General features: G+C 42.4%; 1 protein-coding gene across 1 annotated transcript in view; it reads left to right on the forward strand.

Annotated features, from left to right (window-relative positions):
* Positions 1–662: 662 nt before the first annotated feature.
* Positions 663–12199, forward strand: part of CLDN10 (claudin 10) — a 108300-nt gene continuing 96763 nt past the window's right edge. The window contains exon 1 of the mRNA XM_030545354.1: positions 663–876. Coding sequence (XP_030401214.1) covers positions 663–876 — 214 coding nt within the window. The remainder of the gene's footprint in view (positions 877–12199) is intronic.

Raw genomic sequence — 12199 nt, forward strand, 5'->3', positions numbered from 1 at the left:
GAAAACCTAGTAATTTTGTATGGCCTACGTAGATCAGTAACATAATATTTATCCCTGGGGATCTATTCAGTGAAGACATATTTAAATAGTCTCATGTATTCTATTAGCATTCTAATGGAGAAGAATAAGCATAATTTTTAAAGGTATACTATCCTTATGGCACATAGCCTATTAATGTATTATCTGACAGTGAGGAGGAATTGGATTCTTCCTGTCTAACTTTACTCATCCTCATTGTTAGAACTGTGATACAGGATGTCATTTTAGCGTTCAATGGACTCTGCACTTTTTTCTAGGATTGTTAAGTTTCCAATTAACTAAAAATTAAGCATTAACTGGAATACCAGAAGTGAGAAAATATATGAAAAAATTAAGTTCATTTTTAAAATTAAAGTTAATGTATTGATTTGTAACATCTACCACTAATTATCTAAAAGAAAAAAAATCACACTTTTTGTTTCTTTCTAAATGTCTATGGTGCCTGGTCTTCAAGTCAAGCAAGCATGAAAAATGTCTTGTCCCCATATTAACTTTCTGCAACACTTGTTCAAGTGTAATTTGCTTATGTTGTATCTATTGCTTACCCAGATGACTGAAGTACATTCCACTGTACCACACAGTGACAGTGCTAATTGTCCAGCATACAGTGAAAGTCAAGAAGCATGTTAGGGATACAAATTTTAGCTTTTATATTTTGTTTTGGTGGAATAGGAGCTGTTATTGCTGCCACTGCATCAAATGAGTGGAAAGTAACTAGCAGAGCAACATCAGTTATCACTGCCACTTGGGTTTTCCAGGGTCTTTGGATGAACTGTGCAGGAAATGCACTGGGTGCTTTTCATTGCAGACCTCATTTTACCATCTTCAGACTAGAAGGTAAGTAGAGGTAATTTTACTAGAACTAAGACAGTGCATGAAGAACTACATTAGTACAGGGTGATTAAGTAACATTTACAAATAACTCAGAATTTCAAGATGTGAGCCTAAGGAGGAAGAGAATGGTTTTGGTTTGTACAACAGGGTATAACTAGAAACAAGGGTATAAATTTAACAAAAGGAAAATATAGAATAAACATTGGAAATAATTTCCTGACATTAACATGCATTCATTTCCTGAGGAAAAAGGTAATTCCACTATGTAAGACGTTCAAAAAAAATAACAAAAACCCCCCCAGCAACACTCCATACAGGACAGAATTCTGGCAAATATACTTTCGGTAACAAACTTCTGTTGGCAGAGGTGGACTAGACTACCTAATAGAAATTAGAAATGGAGGAGGTCTATGTGAAACTAAATATATTGCTGGCAGGAGGGGGTAAGTTATAATGACAGGATCTCTGACAGTTTTCAGAACTTCTTAAAATAATTAGGGACCTGATCCAATGGAGCACTTGTGTGTATTCTTCACTATAAGTACATGAGTGTAATGGAACTACTGACAGGCTTAGAGCTAAGCAGTTATGTATGTGTTTCCAGGATTGGGGCAGGATATTGTAGAAGGTGAGTTAGAGAGAGAGAGAGAGAGAGATGTATTGTACGTCATCTATTGATTTGTAAAAAAGTATACGTAGGCTGCTCAACCACTGAGTGAAGGCGTTGTTGTTTTTTCTGTGTATAGAACAGCATATGGAGAAGCATTTGGTTTAAAATATTTGTAGTACTAGTTAAACTTTGAGGCACTAAACAATAAAGTCCTTTCTAGAATTCGCGTAATAGAACTACTCAGCTACCAACAATGATGCCCCTTCTTTCCCATGAGGACAAGGGCAAAGGAACTTGCTGAAGCTGGGCTCTGCAGGATGACTGGGGCACATGAACAAGGTGGAGTAGGTCCACCATAATCCAGTGTGTGGTGGGGGATGGTACTAAAAAAAGATCACCAGTAGTAATTTCATGCAATCAGGAAAGAAATCCAGGCCAGAGGCAACCTTGCAAATTCCTCTGTGAGAGTTGCAAGAAACACTAGTAGGAGGCATTCATGGCTTGTGGGTCATTCAGGCCAATTCCTGGTCTTATTGACGTCAGGAGTTTTGTTGTAGACCTCAGTGGAACCAAAATTTGGCCCATCATGAGTACCTATGACTTTATACATCTACTCTGCCTTCAGAGTATTTACCTGCTTTGAATAGAAGAAATCCATAAAGGTAAAGTTGATTATCAAAATGACTGATGATGATGATGAAGAAGAAGAAGAAGAAATAATTATGGGCTTGAAGTTGCAGCCCTGGTGTAGGCAAAGCTCCCAGTAAGATCAATGGAACATTTATATCTCTTTGTACATATTTTATCAGACAGTCCTCAGAACGGCAAAAAATCAGGTACTAATTATCTGAATCAGTGAGAAACCTTTTACTCGTGTTATAATATAGCTAAAATTAACCAAAGATGGAAAAAAAGCTATAGAAACTCAAGTGCACTACTTAAAAATCTATTATCTTCTTTCTGAATAATTGTTTATGGATTGTAATGCTTATTTTTTCTTGACTTTTTTTTGCAAAAAGAACGCTTTCCTTTAAGTAACTATAAACTTTCATTATTATAATAATTGTTAGGAATGTTATTTTCAATATAATCAATCACATTTGTGATTTAAAATTCTACTGCTTTGAACCATTTAATCATTGACTGACATAATAAATATGATATGAATATGTATGAATTTTTTAAACAATGTATGTACAAATCCCAATAAGCTTTTGCTTATTAGTAGTTTATAATAATACTGATATGTAATTAACAGCTTCGAGCAACATGTTCTTATTAAAATGAGATGGCAACAATAATTTGAACTGACATTTAGGAAATCTAATTTTAATCAGCCAGGGCAAGCACCTCCAAGGTGTCATATTACGTGCAGAGAAAAATAGATATGCAAAAATAATGAAGCATTTTGTTTTATAAAATTGCTTAACATCATGATACTCTGAAGAAAACAAGAAATCTGCTTGGAAGAGCTTTGCACATAGTGCTATATTGTAAAATATGAATCCACCATTATTCCAAAAGTAACGAAAATTGCCAGAGTGTCTTCCAGAGCCCAGTGGTGCTGGGACAATTTTTACAGTTGTGGTGCTGAAGGTGGAAATCATGTATTTGGGTTATTATTACTACTTTAAGCCAGAGGGTGTGGCTGCACTCCTAGTTCCAGTACCTATGCCAGAGCCTCTATGTATCATCATTATTATTAACATAGTGACTGTGGGCAGGGACAGAGAAATAGCTTTACTATTGCTCACTTATTTTATAGCATTTAGTTATAGAATAAAATACTAAACTGGCTATGCAAGCTCTTTGATTCTTTAGTAATCTTTAGACAGCTGGGTGAGGGGCCAAGAAGAAACAATGAGTTCTAGTCCTAGCTCTTCCACTTACTGGTATTAATAAACTTCATGGCCGTATCATTGAGCAAGGTGTCTTCTTTCTAAAGTAGAAGACAGGCAAGTATCTTTCCCCCATTTTACAAATGGTAGACCTGAGAAGTTCCAGAACTGGAAATTGAATCCTATCCGTAGAGCAGACCCAGTTCTCATTCACAGTTATACTGTCTTTCAGAATGGAATTGCCACACTTATTTGTTTGGCAGAGATGTCTGTAACCATTATACTACCATCATCTCTGCAGCCAGGAATAGAACCCAGGAATCCTGACTCCCAGTGTTCCACTAGGGCCACCAAATGAAATGAATAGGTTACAGGTTTAAAACAAACAAAAGGAAGTATTTTTTCACAGAATGCACAGTCAACCTGTGGAATTCCTTGCCAGAGGATACTGTGAAGGCCAAGACTATAACAGGGTTCAAAAAAGAACTAGATAAATTCATGGAGGATAAGTCCATCAACGGCTCTTAGCCAGGATAAGGAGGTATAGTGCCAGAAGCTGGGAATGGGCAACAGGGGATGCATCACTGGATGATTACATGCTCTGTTCATTCCCTCCGGGGCACTGGCACTAGCCACTTTCAGAAGACAGGATACTGGGCTGGATGGGCCTTTTGTCTGACCCAGTATGGCAGTTCTTATGTACTGGCTAGCAAATAGTTGTTTAAACCACTGGTATAGTGTGTCACATCTTCTTGTGACTGGTTTACCTAGAGGATAATAGCCTACTACCAGGTACTCCATTAGCTCAGTGGTAGACGTCTGTGTAACTCATGTAAAGGTTCTGGGTTCATAACTTAAACTCATTTTGGTTTAAATATTAGTTATTCAAAAACATTTGTTTAAAAAACATTAAGATTGCAAAGTCAAGCACTCAAAACCTTAATTCAGCCAATTATGTGTATGGGTTTGTCTAATTACACAATCACATGCTTTCTGGTCTACTGGACTCCAACTTCAGTCAGTGGATAAGATGGACAGTGAATGAGGCAGAGGGTTGCAAGAAGGACAGGGATGTTCTCGTGTGGCTAAGGCACTGGAATAGAACACAAGAGAGCTGGGTACTGTTCCTGGCTCTATCACATCTTTGTAGTGTATATGAGGTTGAGCAACACTCTATCACACCCAAACATTAGAATGTCTGGAACTAACATTGAAGGTCCTGATCCAGCAGAGCTCTTAAGCACTGAAATAATTTCATGCAATTCTCACTCTACCCAACTTACACTGCTTGCCTAAATGTATGTTTGCTCCTTAGCATATGCAATGGTGAAAATAACAAATCACTATGAGAGTACTAAGTACCATTTCCAATAATCTTCTAGTAATAAGTTAATTTTACTTCTGTGCCTATATTTTAAGTGTGTAGAATTTTTGTAAAGAAAACATAATATTGGTCTGAGGTATTAGCCGGATACCACTAAAACACCCTTGCACCTTTAATTTGTTTTTGTTGGTTCTTTTTTGGGGGGGAGATGGTTGGCTCTCTTAATAGCATGCTAAGCTCAACGTTCTGTATTATTGATTCTTCTGCTGTGTCAAAGTCTCCTGATAAATCATTGCTTTTGTTCATTAGGGTGTACTATTTTATATCAGAAAATAGATCTATTATTTATATTATGTAGCAACATTTTCCATGAAGACCCATAAGGTCTTCTCTTGGAGTTTTAACTTCTAGCTCCTAATTTTTGAAAAGATGAATCATTAAGATTTAGCTAGTTCAAACCAATGGATTTCAACAGCTAAATCCACCCACACCTTATAGTTAAGTACAGTTATTCTTCCCATCTGGAAGGCCTGCTATGAGGTTTTCCCCACATGCTTCCAATTTTTTTAAATATTCCATATTGTTCTAGAGAAATCAATGACACCAACATGCATAACTGTTGATATTTTCATATTCAAAGGAAATCAACTAAAATATGGTATCTTATTTCACATGAGCCTATTCTTCTACAGCTGACAATCAGATACAAGACATGTCTAAGATTTATATTTGGTTACACAGTACATTTGTTCAAAGTGGTGAATACTGATTTATATTTCCAAAGGAAATGTGAACTTAGGAGTTCTGTATTTCCTTTCCCAGATGGAGATGTTCCAGAATGCTCTCCTATTTGTAGACTGCTTTTCCTTTCTCCAAAAGTGACATTATAATAAGACAGAATGAAAACTACTTCAATACCCTGTATGCAGCAGAAATAGGAGAACAACCCACACACCAAAAATAGTGAAAAGTGACTCACTGACCCCATTTTAACATGTTATTTAATTGACCTACCAGTCAGATTCATCCTTCATAGGGACATAAGCACCTTCTCAGCTAAAAGGCTGGCCAAAAAGACAAGCAAAACAAAGACCTGTTTGGAGCCTTGCAATGTACAGGTCAGCTCTATTTTAAATTCCAGATGTGGCATAAGGTGGGGGAAGAAAGAGTATAATTAATTAAAAGAACAACACACACTACTACCACCACCACGCTCTTATATATATATGAAGATCTCAAAGGACATTACAAACGAGCTAACACCATAATTGACAATGGGTTCAGAGGGAGACGCAATTTATGGTCTGATTTTACCTCCTTCCAGCATCTTTGGGCTCCGCAAAACATAAGGCCAGCCCTGCTCTGTTGCTATGAAATAGCCTCTCGTATCCTAGTTACATAATATTTTCTCTAATGCCTCAGTTGTTTGCATTTAATTTACACAAAAATTAATGATTTTACAGTTAAGCATCCTCCTTTGTAATTTGACAACAATTAAAGGACTGTGTTCTGGATCTGCTAGCCATGCGACAGCAGTGTAACACACCTCTTCTGTAACAAAGTCTCTGCATTACTCATGGCCACAAGGATATGGATACTCATGTACATGAAGGGGGTCTAACTGAGGGGTAAAAGGTAGTGGTATTCCAAACTCTGCCTACAAAATAAACTTCATCTATTTAAGAAGCCAAAATGAGACACCACTCCCACTAGATGGTGCAGGTGTTCAAAATATGATTCTGTGCACTCCATTGGGTAGACCTGGACAAAAAAAAATTCAGCAAAAAGTAAATTTGCCTCCCCCCACAAAAAAAAAAATCAAAAACAAAAAAACCCTGCATTTTTCTATGAACAGTTTCAGCTGGAAAACAAACATTCAAAAAAGTTGAAACAGTTTGTTTCACAAGGCAATGGTTTGACTTATCCGTTTTGAAATGGCATTTGTTTTCAAAAGTTAGCTAAGAAGAAGTGAAAGCTACTTGAAAACAACCTGAAACAAAGCACCAAAAGAGTTGTTTTGGCTTAAACAAAATGTTTCATTTGACCCAAAATGAATTTTTTTTCATTTCAGCAAGAAAAAACAAAAAAAAATCATTTGGGTTTGGACAGAATAATCCATTATTTGCTCAGCTCTACTACTAGGCTCCTTGGGCGTGACCATTCCCCTCAGTGTGGTTTTTAGGGCTGCAGAGTCTAGCAACTACACATAGCTGCCATGTTGTCCTTCCATTGACTGCCTTCTTTCTTATCTGTGCAGCAGCAACTTCAAAAGCATAAAGAGGCAGCTAATGCTGTCTGGAACAGTGCAACTCCCAATCAGCCACTCAGATATCTAGGTGGGCTGCAGGAGAGCAGACTGGAAGGAGTAGATGCTCCCTTGTAGAGCCCTGTGTGGGACTATTTTTTTATCCCACTCCTGTTCCGTTCCCCAGTACCACTCCCACCTGCTCCTGCATTGTTTCCTGCATTTTTATCCCACTCCCACCTGCAAAACCATAGATCCCACAAATCCCACAAGGGAGACAAATTTCCCCATGCTACTAAAAACTAAAACCAAAAAAACAGGTTGTTTAATATATTATAAACGGAATTCAGAATCAACTTTTACCAATAAAAGAACAAAACAAATCTTGCTTAAACCATGTAAAAAAAATTTTCAACTCCTGTTCTAATAGACATGTAATCTTTCTATCCCTCACTATAATTTAAGTATTAAAAACTTTATTAAAAAATAAGAAAAACTTGCTTTACATTGCTGAAAGTCTATTTATGACAAACTGATGAGAGACGTGGTTTCCCACAAAATTACCACTGTCTGTTTTTTTGCACATCCAATCCCGCCCAAAGAGGGATTGGGTGTGCAAATTGGGACAGTCCCAGTTTGTGTGTCTTTTTCTTATATAGGCTCCTATTAACCCCCACCCTGTCCCGATTTTTCACATTTGCTGTCTGGTCACCCTACATCAGGGTTTCTCAAGCAGGGGTCACCGCTTGTGTAGGGAAAGCCCCTGGCGGGCCAGTGTGTTTACCTGCCCTGTCCGCAGGTCCGGCCGATCACAGCTCCCACTGACCACGAATCGCTGCTCCGGGCCAATGGGAGCTGCTGGAAGCAGTGGCTGGTATGTCCCTCAGCCCACGCTGCTTTCAGCAGCTCCCATTGGCCCAGAGCAGCAATCCCCGGCCAGTGGGAGCCGCATCGGCCAGACCTGTGGACGGGGCAGGTAAACACACCAGCCCGGCCCACCAGGGGCTTTCCCTACACACGCAGCAACCTCTGTTTGAGAAACCCTGCCCTACCTCTTCCGGCCATGCTGCCCGGTGAAGCGCAACGGCTGCCCTGGGCTCAGCTTCTAAGGGACAGTGGCCGAGCAAGCCAGAGCCCTCCCTGGCATGCTCAGAGTCGGCTCCCAACCCCAGAAGATAAGCCTCGGCAAGGCAGGGAGCAGCAACAGGAGCAGCCCTCTCCCTGCCCAGGCTCAGCTTCTGGGGACAGGAGCTGACTCTGAGCATGCCGGGAAGGGCAGGGGGCTCTGAGTTGCTCGGCCACTGTCACCAGAAGCTGAGCTTTGAGGGGCGGGGGGCTTGTGGCTGTCACAGTCTGGTGCCCTCCCAGGTAGCTGCTGTGCTGCACCGGGCAGCATCCACTAGTAGCTCCAGAGCCTGGCTGCCAGAAGACCAGCTGAACAGCTTGGGGAGCCAGGCCAGCGCAGCAGGAGGCCAGAGCCCCCGGCCCAGGTAATGTGGAATGGGGAAGAGGGGACAGGGAGAGTGCGGGTGCCCTGGGCTGGGGGCGGGACAGGGAAGAGTCACGTAGTGGGGATTACGTGTCCCCTCCCTTACCTGGTGCCCCCCCCCCTTTGTGTTCCTCCCACTAGTTGCCTCTGCTCACCCACAACAAAGTATATTTTATCCATTCCCTCTATTATGGCAGCAGATCCTGCAGGACCCACAGGATTCCAGTCCGCTGCAGGGCTCTACTCCCCTGCTCAGCTCTCTCCCTAGAGAATGACCTCTTAATCCCACAGTTGTTCAAGGGCTCATAAAATACTTCTAAAGCCAGGATGGGCAAACTACAGCCCAGGGGCTGCATTCAGCCCTTCAGACATTTTAATCTGGCCCTTGAGCTCCCGCTGGAGAGCAGGGTCCAGGCATTTCCCTACTCCGGCACTCTGGCTGGGGAATGGGGTCATGGGCTTGCCCCGCTCCACTGCCCCCACCCCAAGCGTTGCCTCCGCAGCTCCTATTGACCAAGAACCACAGCCAATGGGAGCTGCAGGGGCAGCACCTGTGGACAGGGCAGTGTATGGAGCTGCCTGGCCACACCTCCGCGTAGAAGCTGGCAGGGAGACATGCCACTGCTTCCAAGAACTGCTTGAGGTAAGTACCACCCAGAGAATGCACCCCTAACCCCCTCCCATGCCCTAATCCCCTGCCCCAGCCCTGATCTCCCTCCCACCCTCCAAATCTCTTGGTCCCAGCTTGGAGCACCATCCTGTACCCTCAACCCCTCATCTCCAGCCCCACCCAGAGCCTGCACCCCCAGCCAGAGCTGCACCCCCCACACCCCAACCTCCTGCCCCAGCCCAGAGCCTCCTCCCACACCCTGAACTACTCCTCCGCACCCCCAGCTGGAGCCCTCACCCCCTCCCACACCCCAACCCCCAATTTAATGAGCATTCATGGCCGTCATACAATTTCCATACCCAGATGTGGTTCAAAAAGGTTGCCCACCCCTGTTCTAAAGAGTAATTTTTTGCTTTAGGAATGCATCATATGGCAGGTATTTTCCAAAAAATCTTCCAGAGATCTTCACTCTCCTCCCCCACTTCGGTCTGTGCAAGCTGACTCTGTGTGCTATCATATCAGTACAGTCACTATATTTTACAGGAACAAAGTATAAACATTTCCAGCAAATGTACTTACTACAAGTTTGTTTGCCAAGTGACTCTGCATCCTTCTTTGGTTATGGTTTGGAGAAGTGTTTTTTTTTAAATGAGAAACCAAGTGGAAAGCTTTCCTAGTCCCTCACCCTTCCTGTCTGCAAATACATGCTTCCTTGGTACACAATCATTATAAGATATGGGAGAAAATCGTGTGAGCCTGTTGGTAAAATGCTAGCAGCATATCACATGGCTGGCAGCTTATCATCCACATTCTTGTCTATCATGTAGGTTAAATAAGAAAATGTTCAACTATTGCTTTTAGGATCACAGATGAATATATCCCCTGCAGGATCACTGGGGAGACCCTTCCCCCTCCTGAATGATCTTAAGAGCCACAGTGGGGGAGCAGGAGTAGGATGTAGGTCAGTGGCCTGGGCCAGCAGATGAGATTCACACCCATTTTAAGACCTTAAGGAGCTAGTATCCGTGATTTGCCTTAATGGAAGCAGAGCCAGGAAGAAGGTAGGATCAACTCCCCCTCCACCTCTTCCCCTATTTACCTGGAAATTAATAGATCATGGCCTTGGAAGGGGTGATAGCTCAGTGGTTTGAGCATTGGCTTGCTAAACTCAGGGTTGTGAATTCAATCCTTGAGGGAGCCACTTAGGGAGCTGGGGCAAAATCAGTACTTGGTCCTGCTAGTGAAGGCAGGGGGCTGGACTCAATGACCTTTCAGGGTCCCTTCCAGCTCTATGAGCTAGGTGTATCTCCATATTTTGTATGTGTGTAATATATGGCAACAGGTAGTTCCAATATGGAACCACTTGGGCAAGAGATCATGAGACAGAGCTAGCACATAATGTACACAGCAGCAGCTACCTGAGAGCAAATTTGGCAGCTTACAACAGTGTGAAATTAAGAGACTGGGGAAATCAAAAGGCGGAGTCAAATGTAGCCTGAGAATAAAGTCTAGCAACTTCAGGGAGAAAAAAAAAAGAAGCAGTGAGTAGAGCAGACCCAGACAAGGCAGCTGCAGGTCTATGGATGGAATCGGAACTGGGACTCAGTGATTAGAAAAGCTGTCCAAGTGGAGCAGTGGTAACTAGCATGGAGTCGGAGCAGAGGCAGCACTGGGAGGCAGGCAGGGTCCAGAGGAGTATTACCCCGGTAATGTATCCAGCCCATGGTGCTCTGCTCACAAATGTTTGTAGTTGACAAACTGAAGGAGATCTGGGAAGCAACTCATGTATCAGTGATATGTATTAGTGTTATGGTGCACTCTACCTCTAATCTTATCATATGGACCCATAGAAAAGAAGCCCTTGAGGAATTCCACCATGATTTCAACAATTTCTATCCCAACATCAACCTCAGCCTAGATCAGTCCACACAAGCGGTCCATTTCCTAGACACTACTGTGCTAATAAGCGATGGTCACAACCACCACCCTATACTGGAAACCTACTGACCACTGTACTTACCTACATGCCTTCAGCTTCAATCCAGGGCACACCACACGATCCACTGTCTACAGCCAAGCTCTCAGATACAACCACATTTGCTCCAACCCCTCAGACAGAGACAAACACCTACAAGATGTCTATCAAGCATTCTTAAAACTACAATACCCACCTGCTGAAGTGAAGAAACAGATTGACAGAGCCAGAAGAGTACCCAGAAGTCACCTACTACAGGACAGGCCCAACAAAGAAAGTAACAGAACGCCACTAGCCGTCACCTTCAGCCCCCAGGTAAAACCTCTCCAGCGCATCATCAAAGATCTACAACCTATCCTGAAAGATGATCCCTCATTCTCACAGATCTTGGGAGACAGACCAGTCCTCACTTACAGACAGCCTCCCAACCTGAAGCAAATACTCACCAGCAACCGCACACCATACAACATAAACACTAAGGTGGAGATGGACATAGGAGACAGAAGGGTGGAGAGTCTCTGGGTTAGGCTAAAAGGGGTAAAAAACACAGGTGATGTCATGCTGGGAGTCTACTACAGACCACCTAATCAGGCGGAAGAGGTGGATGAGGCTTTTTTCAAACAATTAACAAAATCATCCAAAGCCCAAGATTTGGTGGTGATGGGGGACTTCAACTACCCAGATATATGTTGGGAAAATAACACCGCGGGGCACAGACAATCCAATAAGTTCCTGGACTGCATTGCAGACAACTTTTTATTTCAGAAAGTTGAAAAAGCTACTAGGGGGGAAGCTGTTCTAGACTTGATCTTAACTAATAGGGAGGAACTTGTTGAGAATTTGAAAGTAGAAGGAAGCTTGGGTGAAAGTGATCACGAACTCATAGAATTTGCAATTCTAAGGAAGGGTAGAAGGGAGTACAGCAGAATAGAGACCATGGATTTCAGGAAGGCGGATTTTGGTAAGCTCAGAGAGCTGATAGGCAAGGTCCCATGGGAATTAAGACTGAGGGGAAAAACAACTGAGGAAAGTTGGCAGTTTTTCAAAGGGACACTATTAAGGGCCCAAAAGCAAGTTATTCCGATGGTTAGGAAAGATAGAAAATGTGGCAAAAGACCACCTTGGCTTACCCTTGAGATCTTGCGTGACCTACAAAATAAAAAGGCGTCATATAAAAAATGGAAACTAGGTCAGATCACAAAGGATGAATATAGGCAAATAACACAGGAATGCAG

This window comes from Gopherus evgoodei, chromosome 1 (assembly GCF_007399415.2).
Source record: "Gopherus evgoodei ecotype Sinaloan lineage chromosome 1, rGopEvg1_v1.p, whole genome shotgun sequence".
NCBI lineage: Eukaryota > Metazoa > Chordata > Testudines > Testudinidae > Gopherus > Gopherus evgoodei.